Source organism: Lissotriton vulgaris, chromosome 2_1 (assembly GCF_964263255.1).
Source record: "Lissotriton vulgaris chromosome 2_1, aLisVul1.2, whole genome shotgun sequence".
Classification (NCBI taxonomy): Eukaryota; Metazoa; Chordata; class Amphibia; order Caudata; family Salamandridae; genus Lissotriton; species Lissotriton vulgaris.
The window spans coordinates 505,094,150-505,111,538 of NC_141687.1; the positions used below are offsets into that span (position 1 = coordinate 505,094,150).

At 44.7% G+C, this 17,389-nt stretch overlaps 1 protein-coding gene across 1 annotated transcript in view; it reads right to left on the reverse strand.

The window, feature by feature from the left end:
* Positions 1-17,389, reverse strand: part of DNAH7 (dynein axonemal heavy chain 7) — a 1,812,153-nt gene that overhangs the window by 1,432,082 nt on the left and 362,682 nt on the right. Inside the window, exon 17 of the mRNA XM_086955398.1 lies at positions 2,003-2,688. Coding sequence (XP_086811524.1) covers positions 2,003-2,688 — 686 coding nt within the window. The remainder of the gene's footprint in view (positions 1-2,002; positions 2,689-17,389) is intronic.

The window sequence follows — 17,389 nt, forward strand, 5'->3', positions numbered from 1 at the left end:
CGCGTGAGGAGGTGGTCAGAGCCCTGCCGCTGGAGGAGGTACTGCCCCAGAGCTGTTGGTTACCTGGAAGGAGCAGGTCAGCAGCGTTATTAAACTCACCACTATTGAAGGCAGAGCAGAAGCAGGAGAAGTTGAGGAACCAAGCGAGTGACATAAACCACTAATTAGGCATGTCCATGCGCCGATCTGACACATGGGTTCAGATGCCATCGCTCCAATGCCACGTAAGAAAAAGTAATTAGTTTCAAGGCCATGTTTGTTGCATTGCTTTATTTGATAAAATGTATAATATATGCCAACTTTAAGTTAATAAGTTAGGATTTTATAGGACGTTTGTGGTTGAAAATATTTAGTAAAAGTAGACTAGACTCATTAAATCATGATACAGTTCATGCACGTACTGAGATGTTATTGTAGATTATTAATATACACCCATTATGTTTGCAATCGACATAAAAAGATGACTAGGAACAGACTCAACAAGCTATGCACCACGAATGTATGACGATACAACGTAAACATTTACAACGCATGCCTTTACGACGCAGTTTTTACATCGCAGCATCCATTACAATGCATATTTTTACATCACATGCCATCACAACTCATTTTCAGAAACTACATTTACAACGCATTCTATTAAATCGCATTATACCATTACAACGCATGCCATTACAACCCATACCGTTACACTGCATTTAAGGTAAGTGTTGGCTCGTGTAGGGGTAAAAATTGCTATTCCCACTCCAGTAAGTGCAACAGTAGGGTAAGTGTTGGATAGTGTAAGGGTATAAACTATGCGTTGTAATGGTATGCATTGTAGTGACATGCGTTGTAATAACATGCGTTGTAGTGACATGCGATGTAATGGCTGCATTGTAGTGACATGTGATGTAATGAATGTTGCTATGTAATGACATTGTTGCAATGTAATGACTGCGTTGTAAAGGTTGTTTCCATGCACCACTGCCCTAACTACCTGGAAAAGAAGCAAAGGGAAAATCATCCTGCAAACTAGTGCCACAAGTGGTTCCACATCACACAGAGTGCCCAGAATTGTCGTACCTGCCACAATTTACCACTGCTGAATCCTCTCCTTGGGTTATGGTCCCTCCATCTACTGCCTCTAGTTATGTGTCCTGTATATCTGCAACACCCTCAGCACAATAGCGGGGGTTACCAGTAGCCAGATACCTACCAGTACATCAACTCTCCACTCCCACATCAGGGCAATAGCAGCTGCCACTGTTGCAATTCCAATTCCTGCTGTGTCTGCTCCCAATCCCCAAAGGATGAGATATGCCGTCAGAGAATGAGGAACAGGATGTGCAACTGGATGAAAATGAGAAGGACCTACTATGGAGTCCCTGGGTCACATCCAGTAGAAGCACAATATATACCACCCGTGACCACCCCCTCTATGACCCAGACATTGATCAATGGTGTAACGAAACTTGAGGGGGCCGCCCTGCAAAGTACACGGTTGATGAGGCAGTCAAAGAAACAGCAGGATCAGACAATGTCAACTGTGACTCCTGGGAGAGCTTGATCGCTGCTAGAAATGATTTGTGCTTTAAATTGTTTCATATTAATGAGTTTATTTATAACAGCTTACTAAATTTCCATTTATCCTAGGAGCTATTGTTGCAAATATTCTCTATATTTGTTCACTCTAATGAATTGTATTTTACGCGTTTATGATTTTATTTTTTATGATGTTTTAATGATGTATCTATTTCGAAATAAACATATTTGACTTGACAACGGAAAATGTCAATTTCAAGATGGGGATTTTGTAATGAAAAGATTCATTTAACTTTCATTCCACTTATTGTTTACTGAGTTCACTGTATGCATGATTTAATAAAACACATAAAACAACTTACCTTGTGTGCCTTAAACTAAGTCAAACAGTTAGTAGTAGTTCACAGACAGTCATTAGTCAATCTCCGTTTAGAGAGATACTTCACGTACTAGTGAAAATCATTACAACTTGGATTACCTGATTTCCTTTTCAAAAGCCTTGATGAAAGGTGACCCACGCATGGTCTGAGTCTTGACAATGTGGTCATCTAGTAACATCTGGACATCATCGACGGATGACAGAATATATGTTCCTGTTTCTCTGTAAGAAAGGAGGGTGAACTCAATCGTGTCCCACTCTGAAATCATTTTCTCCATCGCCTTCTCTAGAGAGAACTCCTTGCTTGCAGCTTCACTGATGCCCTCAAACCTTGGCAGGAATTCCTCGAGCTCCATGCCAATCAGCTGAGTGACGTTGGCCTCAGGGGCAGGTTTCAGGGGATAGCCAGTAATTTCAGCCATTGCATCCCAATGGCGGTCTCTCAATCCGGGGTTGCAAAGCACCTGAATGAGTGGAATATGCTCTTTGAAACTTTCAACTTTTGCTTTGATGTTGCTGGCGATGGCAAGGGCATTGGGTTGCTCGCTGAAGCCTTTCTCCAGTTTGTACAGTGTTCGCCAGTAGTTTCCTACATCTTGCTCTACTACATCTGGGTTAACTGCGGTGTAGGGTCCTTCCATCCAGGCCTTGTACTTGGTGCTGAATTCAGCTGCATTTTCATAGAGGCGTAGAAAAGGATTAAGTGCATCTTGGACCTTTTTACGCTGAGGATACTGTGAGGTTGCCCAGCCAAACGCTTCTTCTTCCACATTAATTTGATCTATCTGCAACAAAAGAGTCATAGTGCACACATACTTATTCCGTAGCAATATCAGTTAGAGAATAATTCAACAGGGCAAGATAAAATAAATAATGACAAATAGTTTATAAAAAGGGTAAGAAATTCCAGGGAAATGTATACACTATGTTGATGAGCTAAACATAAAATTGATTTTTTTTTGGCATAAGCTCAAGTTCTAAAATAAAATACAAAACAGTAGCAGAAATCAAATGTTTCAAAAAGACTGTAGACATGATGTGAACATAAAAAACAGAATTAGAAAAAAGGGAAGAGTTCACGAGCAGCAGAAAAAAAATTAAAGGTTGTTGGGAGATGTAAGAGAGGGGAACACGACATACATTGTTTTGTAAAAAGTATTAAAGTTTGAAATGTTACCCTTTCATCATATATTTTCAATGTAAAAAGTACAAGACAAGGCAAAGAGAGACAGTTGCACTCAATGACAATCTTGCTTCAAAAGGAAAAAATCCAAGCAAAGTGCTTGGAATTGATCTACAACACTGACAGTCCTCATTTATTTTTATTTTTCGAGCAGGTCGCTGGCTCAAAATATGGACGTGATTTCACATTATGATGAATAATAATAAATACTAATAAAAGAACAATCATTGGCAAAGAGGGTGGGTCTGGTGTTAGCTTCCAGCCTTTGGTTTTTGTCAATGATTGTTTTGTTTTGTCATGGTTTTTGCAAATCTTCATTGGTCAGGAAGCTGTTCTGTCCTCTTCAAGCTAAAGAAAAAAAAGTAGCAAAACATATTTATAGGTCTCAAAAGGTACACATTGACATAGTAGTCCCTGGTACCAAAGGGAAACACTTTGTATGTTGAAGTACTGTTTGTGAAAGGGCAGAATGCCAATGGCTGAAGTGGGCTGACAGCTGTATGCTATAGTGGGTGGAAGAAAAATGTGAATGGCACAATAAGAAACCAATGGATAAAGAGGGCTGGCTGAAAATCTTTATAGGCAAACACGTTATATATATATATATATATATGACTGTAGTAAAATCGCAAGGTCTTTACTAATAGCAGACCTAAACAAGTATTGACAAAGCCAACAGGTCTGGCTTGGCATGCTGGTGCAAGGTTCTCTCTCTTTTTTTTTTTTACAATTTAAAAAACAAGCCTTTCAATTGTGCCATGCATTATTTTTTGTGCAGACGACAAGAAGAAAGTATCAGCAAATGAAGCAATCAATTTGCTGGCCTATCACAAAATCAAAATGTCACTTAAAAATTCATAACAAATTTAAATAAAGAAAACTGGAACTAAATGACCATCCATCTAGGCACCTAAATTACTAGCAAATTAGAGAGTCAGGTGCCACAGTGTGACACACAATATCGGCTCCCATCACACGGTCACCCAGTGATAAGCCAATATCAGATGGTGGTAGGGAAAACAAGCTAAAAACCACTTAAAGTGGTTTTTAGCATGTTTTTGGAAGCTTTCTAATGCTGATGTCCATTAATAGTTGTGAAAACATCCAAGGACATTGGCAACAGCCTCAGCAAATTTTTATTTTTGTTTTCTAGAGGAGGGGACTGGAGCCGGGGTGAGGCAAAGGTGCCTCTTAGTACTTTTCGGCATGAGGTCACGCCCCCTTCCAAGACCTCAACCCCTCTTCACACATGGAGATTTTTGATGAAGTTGGCAGGTTTGGAAGCCTGCTGACCAAAGCCCCTCCATGTATGTATATTAGGTATGATTTCTTTTTAATTTTTGTAATAAAATAAATAATAAAAACAATAGTCTGGCAAAACAACTAAAGCGGTCTCAAAGGCTAGATCCAAAAAGAAAGCAGGTGCATTATAAAGTAAATGTCCTCCGCTCTTAAGTGCAAAACTATACAGGAAAATATAGAGTGCATGTTGCAAGAGTGATGATTCGATCTTAAAGGAATCCAGGTAGGGGATGCAGAGCTCTACTTTTGTTTGTTCCTATTTTAAATAATGACATGGGCGTTAAACAAGAATACCGTATTTAATATTTAACACCCCAATCCCCCACCCACCAACAGAAAAAGTTAACTAGCGTTCGTAACATTTCTTTGATGAATCACCCGTTACTTCCGAAAATTCTTTTTTTTAATGGTAAATTATGTATTATTGTATAAAATACAATAATTACAAAACGGCCATGTATATAACTTTGTAATTTTACATAAATGTATACACCCTATTAAACCTCAATATGACAGATATGAGTAATCCAACAATACACAGGATCATTTAACAAAATTCAGCTTGATGTACCTTGTATCCAAAACTGCTTATCTTTAAATTTCCCCCAAATTCTTGTCTAGGTATAAAACTCGTTCCATTGCTGGAAAGGGGTGCCGCACAACCCATTGGAAACTCTATGGCATGCACTGTATGTTTTCTCAAGTAAAATCAACAATCTGTACATCTAGTCAAGGTGTTCCATGCTTTTGTAACATTCACCAACATATCATAGGCTCTGTTGACCCGAGAGTGTATCCGAGGTATACCCCCAAACTATAGTTGACTACTGTGCTATTATATCAGGTCACAAATGGCCGTTAGTGGTAGGAAATTCTAGGAACAAGACGCAGGTTGTTTTACATGTACTATTGTTGTGGAAGTGGCTCTCTGGCCACGCTACCCATGGTAATATCCATGCAATCCATCATAACTGGAATCTTTGATTTCTTTCTAAATGGGTGTTGTGCACATAGGATCTGGGGAGTACTGCCTTTGTTAAACATGGTAGGAAAAAATGTGCATAGCATATTTGGGTCATAGTTAAGCATACAAGGAAGATTATTTACCCTTTAGCTTGCCAGCACCGATGGTGGAGGTGTAGAAGCAGAGCTCCGGGCTATCGCCTAATTAATCCTGTTAAATATCCTCAATTAATAGAGGCTGAGACTCCCTACGACGAGGGTTGGCCCTCCGGAGTCGGTGTGGGTCGATCGGAGCGCCGTCTGCGGAAATCCGACAACAAGCGGAGAAGTTGGTGCACACGTGGGCTCACTGGCGGACCAGGCCAGAAGCAGCGGACTCGCCTAAGCGTCTGGCCGGCATGCGTGACCCTGCGTGCGGCCGGTGAAGGAGCAGTAACCCGGGGACCACTAACGCTTTCCCGAGGCACGAAAGACGGACTGCGGTGTGGAGGGAGCCCACCACGACCGGAGGTGAGGCAATACGGGGCATGCACCAGGAGCCCAAGTGACAGCAGGCGAATCAGAAGAACGGAAGTGGGTGCAGAGAGAGTCTTCACCCGCATGTCGCTTTTCTCCGACTGCAGCCATAGTGCTCGTAAGTAAGGGGCGGAATTAGCTGGTGTGACCCAAGCCCCATCTACAACGAGCTGCAATTAGCCTCTGGCGACTGGGGGACGCGCAATGAGGACGATTCTGAGGCCCTGCACACTCGCTGGTTGGACTGGTGCCCCCCACTGCCTACTCAATAAGCTACGGCGGACTTGGTAGCTCGTGCTTGGTGACGGACTGCGGCCTCTAAAGGGCATATTGTGGATATCGGTGCCCAGGCGGTTACGATGCCCGCTGCAATACCCCCGCTACTGGCTATAAACAGAGGGTGGAACTGGGGCCCCCTCCCCCCCTCAGGTACTGGGCGGATGTGCAGCCGGACGACGCGAACTGCAGTGCCGAGGCTAGCTCCGGACCCTGCGTGCCAAGTTGGTGGCCTTTCTTAGCTTGCTCACCAGGAGGCTGTGGTGATCACAGTGTGGAGGATTGACACCACGAGAGTTGTAAGCAGGGAGAAGTGATCCGGACCCCCGGATTGGGTGACGCGCCTAGACTCTGCCCCTTGCAAGGTGGAATACTAGCGCAGTGTTGGCGCTGCTCCCTGGCGTTCCCGGGGAAGAGGTGAAAGACTTGGCTGGGAGATAGTGGAGGACCACTGCTGCTGGAGAAAGACAGAGGGAAGGCCTGCTACTTGCTGTGTAGGGAGAGAAGTCCTGCTGTCTCAAGTACGGGGCTAATTTATTTGACACTGCGGGCTGCTGCATTCAACTCGGCGGGGCCATTACAGTGACTGCAACGTCCCGTAGGAAGGCAAGAGGCCTGAGACCTTAGCTGCTTACTATGGGCAAGAACGATAAAACACAGACCAAGCTTGCGTTTGACCAACGCAGAACCAAGATGCCGGAGACGCCTGCGCCTGACACATCACTGAAAAGCAGGGGCCCAGAGGGCTCAATGTATGAGGACATAAAGGCAATGCTAGTGTTAATGGAGAAAGGACTACAGGACAGCATGACGTCAATTGGCTCGAAGATAGACGCCCTCACTTACCGGATGGATCGCATGTCGGAGCGGGTGGATAAGCATGCGGAGCGGCTTGACATGTCTGAGAGACGACTCACCGAAGTGGAGGAAGCGCAGACAGAATGGGATAAAGACCGCAAACAGTTCTCTAGACTACTTCAGGTTATACAGGATAAATTAAGAGGATTTGGAAGCTCGCTCGAGGCGCTCAAACATTCGCATTACGGGGATTGCGGAGACGACGCAAACTGGGAAGATGGCACTCTTTGTGGAAAAAATCCTGACCACTCTTTTGGGAGAAGATGTTTTCTCGCCGATGTTTAGTGTGGAAAGAGCCAGAGTTCCTCTAAAGTTTATAAATGCACACATTTTCAATGTTCATGTGTCTCTTTATTTGTCAAAGAAGTATTCTTTTGATTAAGTTCATCAAATTCATCATCTAGAATGCATTTTAATCATACTCAAGTCCAATGCATTTCGGTCATTTAGACCTTCATCTGGGACCAGATGAGCTGAAACAAGGTATAACAAAATGCCATGTCAGAAAAATAATAAGGAATAATATCAGATAAGTACATGCTGTTCATTTATGTAATACTGTTTGTAGTGACTTTCTGTGCATCTCACCCAAGTGCAAAACCAGCTTTAGTGTTTTCGTGACATAATATTGCACAAATGCCCATTCGGGCACTCACATTTGTTGTCCTTGATAACGTTTTACACTGTTGCTATATTAGCGAAACTGTCAAGGAAAGCGTAAGAACAACTTTGATATAGAGCCTCCTTTCGCATACACGATAGTCAAGAGAAACTCGTTTAAGTGCATCATTGTGTTGATTTTAACTCACTTTCTCGACACATTGAACAGCGTCTCCTCTCACCTGCTCTCGGTCAAAAACCGCAGTCGGCAATCTCCCGGCATTCGCAAGAAGCCGGTCCAATCACCCATATTATAACTCAATGTGCGGTAAACGTTACTCTAACTGTCATTCTGATTGGATGATTCCCGGTCACGTGAGTGGGATTTCTGCCAATCATACGCATCTCTAATACAAATAGCTGTCACTAAAGCTTTCTAATGTGAATCATGATAGAAAAACATGTCGTACACATCCTCTCACTCGATGCTATTACCATAGATGAACTAGTGGCATTATAAAATGAAACATAAAAATAAAGATGAGTGAAAAACATTCATCATCATCAGCACGATGTGACAATGTAGCCAAAGAAATGAAATAACAAAATACTTTACAAGTAGATGGCTACTACATCCACCAGTGTGGGTAAGGCAGAGCACAGCTGTGCTTCTATACATCTATCATGCGTGTTTATAAATAGCACATAAATTCTACTCGATCGTTGAGTCCAAAGGGCTTATGAGTATTCAGCAGATACATCCAACTGTTCTCCCTCTGAAGGAGAAACCTGTTATTGTCCCGACCTTCTATTTTTTCAATTACTTCCAGGATGGTAAATTGAAGTTGTGAGACGTTATGCTTAGCTTCATTGAAATGCAACGCTATTGTGGATTTGACTTTCGCAGTTCTTATGTTAGATTTATGTTCATTTAGTCGTGTTTTCATTTTTCGGGTTGTCTTTCCTACGTAAGCCTTTCCACATGGGCATTTTAACATGTAGATGGCGTTGGCCTTGTCACAGGTTGCATTAACACGTAGCTTTATGTTACGTCCCTTCTTAGGGTGTGTGATCGTATTTCCTCTTATAATGTTATTGCAGTGTCCACATTGAAGGCACGGTCTTGTTCCTCGGTAAGTGTCATCTTTAGATCTTTTTTGTTTCAATAGTTCTCCTAGATTTTTGCCCCTGGTAAAGGCAAAAATAGGCTGTTGTTCAAAGCTAGGTTTGAAGTCAACTTCTGCTCGTAGGATACTCCAATGGGTCCGTATGATTCTTTTGAATTTATAACTCATGGTTGAATATTTTGATACAACTGTCATTCTTTCTTGCGGAAAGGCTTACGTAGGAAAGACAACCCGAAAAATAAAAACACGACTAAATGAACATAAATCTAACATAAGAACTGCGAACGTCAAATCCACAATAGCGTTGCATTTCAATGAAGCTAAGCATAACGTCTCACAACTTCAATTTACCATCCTGGAAGTAATTGAAAAAATAGAAGGTCGGGACAATAACAGGTTTCTCCTTCAGAGGGAGAACAGTTGGATGTACTCATTTTTATGTTTCATTTTATAATGCCACTAGTTCATCTATGGTAATAGCATCGAGTGAGAGGATGTGTACGACATGTTTTTCTATCATGATTTACATTAGAAAACTTTAGTGACAGCTATTTGTATTAGAGACGCGTATGATTGGCAGAAATCCCGCTCACGTGACCGGGAATCATCCAATCAGAATGACAGAGTAACGTTTACCGCACATTGAGTTATAATATGGGTGATTGGACCGGCTTCTTGCGAATGCCGGGAGATTGCCGACTGCGGTTTTTGACCGAGAGCAGGAGAGAGGAGACGCTGTTCAATGCGTCGAGAAAGTGAGTTAAAATCAACACAATGATGCACTTAAACGAGTTTCTCTTGACTATCCTGTATGCGAAAGGAGGCTCTATATCAAAGTTGTTCTTACGCTTTCCTTGACAGTTTCGCTAATATAGCAACAGTGTAAAACGTTATCAAGGACAACAAATGTGAGTGCCCGAATGGGCATTTTTGCAATATTATGTCACGAAAACACTAAAGCTGGTTTTGCACTTGGGTGAGATGCACAGAAAGACACTACAAACAGTATTACATAAATGAACAGCATGTACTTATCTGATATTATTCCTTATTATTTGTCTGACAAGGCATTTTGTTATACCTTGTTTCAGCTCATGTGGTCCCAGATGAAGGTCTAAATGACCGAAATGCATTGGACTTGAGTACGATTAAAATGCATTCTAAATGATGAATTTGATGAACTTAATCAAAAGAATACTTCTTTGACAAATAAAGAGACACATGAACATTGAAAATTTGTGCATTTATAAACTTTAGAGGAACTCTGGGTCATTCCCTGTAGGATTTCACAGCTGTGCGTCAGGGGATGCTTCTACTTTGTCAGTGGGAAGCACTACTTGTTGGATTGTTCATTGGGTGCCTATAGGCAAGAGGCGCCGCCTTGACTGCACGCTTAACAGAAAAAGGTCACAAGCGAAAGTAAGAACATTTCATTTAAAAAGGAAGCAGTGCGCTCTAGCCTCATCCTATTTCTATTGTGGAAAGAGCTCACCGCACGCTGGGACCGCGTCCGCGCCCGGGCGCTCCCCAGAGACCGATCATAGCGAAATTGCTGAAGTATAGAGACCGAGATACGGCGTTGTGAGTGGCGAGGGAAAAAGGGAAGCTACAATTTGAGGGCATGGAGGTTTCCTTGTACCCTGACTTCACAGCGAAAGTTTAAGAGGAGAGACGCCACTTTGCCCCATATAAGAAACAAATGCGGGAACTTGGTTTAGACTATGCTATGCTGTACCCAGCAAAACTACGGATAAACAGACGGGGACACTCGCATTTTTTCACGCACCCTAGAGAACTTCAGAAGTCCTTGAACGAGTGGTCCAAGGAACAAAGGAGCAGCCAAAGAAGTCGCAATGAGGAGCAGGAGGAGAACAGTCAACTAGACGAGCAGGAATAGCTTCGCTGGCGGTCTGTCGGACGCCCACTGTTTGTTCATTGGAAACTGAGCAGTGAATAGCAATGGGGGCAAGTCTGGTGTGGCGCCTTATCCATGGAGAAGAGCTGCAAAAGGAGAGAACGATGAGGTGTATGGATGGACTGCTACACTAGGACTGGGTGAGATCTTTACATTATAGATGTGCCTGATAACGGTCAGGAGATAGTATATAGCCACTCTACGGAAGAGGTGGCAGAGCACAACTAAATACGCACGATTGTTGAGCTTTGATATGTGGGGTGTGATGTGGGGAGGTGGGAGAAACGATGTAAGATGCCTTTAAAGAACTCACGGAACATTGATTCAGTCTCACGTTGATTGACACTATGGAAGACGATAGCGGTAGGGGCGACTGTGAAGTATATATGCTGAAGTATCGTTATGTATTTCTACTGGCGACCTCTGCCCTAGAGCTTATTGCACTAATGGCCCCCGGGGGGCCCAGTTTTGGGGAGGTACAGGGAAGTTTTAAGGGGAGGAGGACTGAGGGTGGGATTGGGTGCTGCCAGGCCAGGTTGGGGGTGGTCGGCTGTGGGTGGGAAGAGTGGGGTTGGGGGGGAGTTTTGTTCGAGGGTCTGGGAAATTGTTTATTACGCCAGAGATGTTGTGCCTTCCAATTCTTCTTGCCACAGACTGTTTTTGCGAGCTGATGTTCCCGGGGGTTCCCCGTATAGGTGGTCGGGGGGGTAACCTATGATAGATGACAATGATGCCTTGCCTGAGAGATGATGGATAACAGTGGAATGAATGTAGAGAGTTGTTTAGATACTTTGAGAGCATTAACGTGGAATGTGAGAGGGCTTAACCATCACCGTAAACTTAGAAAGGTGCTACATTATTTGCACAGACACCACATTGACTTAGCGCTCATTCAGGAGACTCACCTTCCTACCACGAGGGGGCTGAAGGATAATAGTGTGACTGCTGGGTTTACTACGCATTCCAGGGGAGTGATGGTATGGGTGAATCCTAGATCTAAGCTACAGTTGACGACGGTTAAAGCGGACACAGCAGGCCGGTACTTGATAGTTAGGTGTGTGGGTAAAGGACACGATTTAATAGTGGTAAATGTCTATGGCCCCAACTATGATTCCCTGGAGTTTTATGATGACCTAGCTACACACTGCAGACCGTATGTTGATTCCAGAATGGTGTGGGGTGGTGACTTTAACTTAGTGTTTGATCCTGAATTGGACAGGTCTGCTGGGACAGCAAGACGACCGGCGGCCGCGGCTTTACAGATGAGGTCAGAGCTGGTCAAACTGGATTTGGTAGATGTCTGGAGATATAGAAACTCAACGAGGGGCGGGTATACACACTACTCTGTGTATCATGACACTTACACAAGAATTGACTATTGGCTGGCATCACAAACTATTGTTAAAAGCAGTAAGGGATGCATGATATTGCCACACACTTTATCAGAACACTCCCCCCTCCTACTGGTTTTGGAAACCCGATGAGAAAAATTTCTCCATTCACATGGCGCTTCCCGCCATACTCATTACTGGATGATGTATTCAAAGGAGAGCTGGCTGAGGAAATAGATCGCTTTTTTTAAATCAATGTGGGGTCAGTCGACAGTTTCCAGACAGTGTGGGACGCATTTAAAGTGTATATTCGTGGCTTGCAAGGTCTAAACATTCCAGTGTTCTCAAGGCGATAAGGCAAAAGCTGAAAAGTCTTGAAACCCAATTATCGACACTAGAAAGACAACAGCAGTGCGGCTCAAACACTGCCACTGCAGAGCAAATCAAAATACTCATATCAGACTATAATGAAGAGGCGGACCGGGAGGTAAAACACATGGGCAAATACGCCACTGCACGCACCTATGGGGAGGGGGAACGGCCCAGCTCTCTGCTAGCCAGAATAATGCGGAATGAAAGACGACATCTAGGGGTAGAGGAACTGGTAGCATCAACTGGGGAAGTCCTCACAGGGGAAACGGAAATACTTGAGGAATTTAGGGAATATTATTCTGGACTTTATAAGTCCAGATCCTCCAACGTGGAAGAGGAAATTGATGACTATCTAAGCTACATTAAAATGCCACTACTATCCAACTCTGACAGAGAATTCTTGATGATGCCAATACAACAGGATGAGATTATGGAGGCGCTAGAGGGGATGCGATCTGGAAGTGCACCGGGAGCTGATGGGCTGACAGTGGGTATTTATAAGGCTTTTAAAGATAAGCTGGTTCCACGTCTGTCAACATTGTTTGACGATATCTGCGTAGAGGGCAGCATGCCTGGCTCAATGAGGGAGGCATTACTGGTCACGATCCTGAAACCTGGGAAACCTCCTAACGCATGTGGTTCATACAGACCGCTCTCCCTGATAAATGTGGACGCGAAATTGTATGCAAAAGTATTGGCCACGCGACTGGCGTTACTTGTACCAGACCTGGTTGCTCCGGAGCAAGCTGGATTTATCCCAGCCAGAAACCTCACTTATAATATCCGCACGGTGCTGGGAGTCATGCAGCATGTATGTCAGGAGAACAAAGCGTTAGCGATTTTTCTAGACATGGAGAAAGCATTTCACTCGGTGGAAAGGCCTTTCATGCTGAGAGTACTTCGTAAACTGGGACTGGGGGAACCCTTTTTGCAGATGATAGGAGCATTATATTACCAGCCCACAGCGAGACTGCGCATGCCTGATCGGGTCACGAGGGTTTTGACATAGGAAGAGGTACTAGACAGGGCTGCCCTCTTTTGCCTTTATTGTATGCATTGGTGGCAGAACCATTGGCGTGCGCAAACAGGGAATACCACAGGTTTGAAAGGATTAACTTTCCGACATATCAGATTGGTGTCTCTACATATGCGGATGACACATTGTTGTACGTGCGAGATCCGGAAACAAACCTCTCCTCAGTGCTAAGAGAAGTAGTCAGATTTGGGGCTCTATCAGGCCTAAAAGTAAACTGGAATAAATCGGTAGCGTTCCCGTTAACGCCAGTAACGTTACAATTTGATATGGAGCACCCATTGCAATGGACTACGGAACCAGGTGAGGTACTTAAGGATGTTATGTTAAAATTATTTCTACCGCGCACGGTCACCAGTCGGTTTCATGGCGCTCATAGACAAAAGCAGAGGGGGCAGGCAGCAAGGTTATTCGTAAGCTAGCTGGAAGAGATGTGTTTTAAGTAGTTTACGGAAACCGGTGTAACTGGGACAGAGTCGGATTGTAGTCGGGAGGGAGTTCCAAATTGTGGGGGCAGGAAAGGAGAAGCAGGAGCCTCCGTGCTTTTTGCATTTGAACCTGGGAACGGTAAGGAGGTTATGTGTAGAAGACCGGAGATTCCTTGAGGGAATGTGACGCTTGAGGGTGAGGGAGGTGAAATCTGGGGCAAGGGCGAGGAGTGATTCGAAAACAGTGCAGCCCAGTTTAAAAATGCATCGAGAGGCTACTGGAGGCCAGTGCAATCTCCTCAGCAGGGGCGAGACGTGTTGGTACTTAGGCTGTTGAAAGACCAGTCTGGCCGCCTGGTTTTGTACCAGCTGAAGCTGATGAAGATGGTAAGCAGGAATCCCCACGTACAGGGAGTTGGCGTAGTCAATACGGGAGGTGACAAGGGCCATAATGACAAGTGTGAGAGCCTCAGTAGTGAGAAACCTGTGAATTTTGCAGATCCTGCGTTGATGGAAAAAGCAGGAAGAGGTGACAGCATTGATTTGAGGCCTCATAGATAAATCACTGGAGATGATAACACCGAGGCTCTTCACTGTATTGACAGGACAGGGTGGGGGGGCCAAGGGAAGGAGGCCAGAAGCTGGAGCTCCAAGGGTTGGAGGACCCTCCTGTCAGCACCAACTCCGTCTTACTGGGATTGAGCTTCAGCTGGCTGAAATGCATCCACTCAGAGATGGCAAGCGTAGTGGATTGGAAATTGGCACAGGAGGAAGGGGAGGAGTCGATAGGAAAAATTTACTGTAAATCATCCGCATAATTAAAAGTAGTGACAGGGGTGTGATGGAGAAAAGCTATAAGGGGTTGCATATAGAGATTAAATAAGAGGGGCGAAAGAGCAGAACCTTGAGGGACACCACAGGAGAGTGAGGAATAGGGGGCAGAGAAGGTGGACAGATGAACCGACTGGGAGCGCTGGTGCAGGAAGGAGCTGATCCATGTTAGATCCAAGCCCTGAATGTCCGCGTTTTTGACACGGACGATCAAGATGGCGTGATCGACCGTGTCAAAAGCAGCCGACAGATCTAGTAGATCTAGATACAACTACATGCGGATCCGGACCTCCTAATACGAGAAAATTACGATGTTGCGTTTATGAAGCTCACCGAGGATGTGGATGCATGGTGTAGGCTGCCCCTGTCATTAATGGGAAGGATTGCCATCATGAAAATGATGGTATTACCAAGGTTCCTGTTCCTGTTTCATAACATCCCAGTGGTCCTGTCCAATGCCTTTTTCAAAAGACTAACCCAAGTGCTAGTTAAACTTGCATGGGGCGGCAAACAACCTAGAGTCAAATGGAAAATATTAACCCTTCCTTACGAGATGGGAGGATTAGGGGCTCCAGACTTGGAAATGTATTACAGAGTCGCTCAGGCGGCCCATCTGCACACGTGGATTCACGGGGAAGCAAGTATTCCCCATGTGATACTTGAGCGCCTGTTCGCGGACCCAATCCCCTTACTAGCCACAGTGTTTTACCCGGCTGATCGCAGTATTGGCAAACTGGACTCGCTTCGGGCCACCAATCACGCGTGGCATGCGCTAACTCGAGAGAAGAACTATGTGCTGCTATACTTCCCACTTATGTTGATTGACTGGGCGGTGTGGCTTGCCCCACTGACAGAGAAAGGAGTCATATATTCGCTAATTAAACTAGGCATAGTAAAGATGGAAGACTTATTTATAGATGGTGTAGTAAAAACATGGGAGCAGGTTCTCTCCCCCGGTACTGAAGCCACACTGCTACAACAATTTCAGTTTTATAGGGTGCGCAGCGCATTGTTGGAACTATTAGGCGCAGACCTGGTTGAGCCTCCGGAGCTCCCGGAACTCACATACGTGATTAGAACGGCAGCTCCTCACAAGTTGGTTATGAACTTCATCAAGATAGGCGCCCAGCAAGAGGGACAACAACAGTCAAAGGCGAGGATGGCATGGCAGCGCGATTTACAAATACAGATAGATGACAAAATGTGGAAATACTGTTGTATAAATACGAGGAAGATATCCCTTAATGGAAAGCATAGACTGATCCATTTCAAATTTATTTTTGCAGCGGGTTTATTACACCCCAGAGAGACTGCATAGATATGGGCTTCGACAAACTGCCGATTGCGAGCGATGCTATGCTCAAAAGGCAGATTTCATGCATATGACGTGGAGCTGCCCTGGTGTCAACACATTTTGGGAAGACGTTTTCTCAGAGTTGAGTGAGATCTTGGAAATAGAGATGCCGGCTAACCCGGCACTGGCACTGCTAGGGTACTCCAAACCACTTCCGGTTGCGCTGCGACGCCTGGCGGATATAGGCTTGCTAGTTGCCAGGCGGTTAGTTGCTTTATGCTGGATGAGAGGCCCAGTACCAACTAAGAAAAGATGGGCTAGAGACATGCTGTATTGCTGTACGCAGTCGGAAACATATAGTGAACTGCTCCCGCCTAAGAGTCGACCTAAGAATTTTTGGAGCCTGTATCGTACACACTTCCACATGAGGGAGACTGGGAGAGGGTAGCACGGAGTGAGGCGCATAGCACAGGGGAACTAATGGAGAAGGGACTTGGGCAGACTTGATGGAGGAATTAACTGGCCCAGGAAGTATTGGGAGCTGGGATGACCCTGGAAGAACTCGACTGCCAGGCGAGGAGAGGTGATGGAGCGGGACATTAGTTAGAGCAGTTGATCAGCATAGGGGTTCAGGGCAGCAGAGCGAGCTGAGTAGCACAGTCTTGATCATCTTGAGAGGACGGTCAGAGGGCGGGTGTAGGTATCCCCTTGGGAGACGGAGGGTGAGACGAACAGATAATATATTTCCTGGATGATGGGACAGAATGTTGAGTTGATGGCGTGTTTTGGGTGGGGGGGTGGTTGGGGTTGAAAATTGTTTATCATCAACACAGAAAATATAGACCTATGTGATACTTGGTGTAATAGTGCAGGATATGTATACACATTACTCTACAATGCCGCCGGACCCCCGGGCTGCCGGCTGATGGGCTGTGTTAATTCAATGGTAATGAACAAAATTGGTTTTTACTGCGGCTGGCCCCCGGGGTTGTAGGCCATACGCTGTGTAAGATCAGAACGGTAGAATAAAGGTCTTTTAAAAAAAAAAAAGAGTATTTACCCTTTGAAGTTCTTTGTCTCTCTGTTAAACCTGAGAGTTCTGCTGCAGTTCTTTGCACTGTGGAGACCTCATATCTGCCTGGGTGACTTACGGCATTTCCTTTGCATGCACTATAAAACATGGCATCCTTGGCACGGTTTCCCCGGTCTTTTGGCTGCTACCTCCTATCTTTGCTAAAATGTGCTGAATTTTGTTTTTTGCTGGTTTGGGTAATCTAGGAACTTTGCCACTGCTGATCAATACCTAAGTGCAAGTGCTTACTGTGTAAATTGTAATTCGGATTGGTTCTCCATGATTGGCATAATTGATTTTCTGGTAAATTCCTGGAAAAGTGCACTGCGTGTGCCCAGGGCCTACGCTGCTAATGGACCTGCAGCACTGATTTCCACTGCCCGGT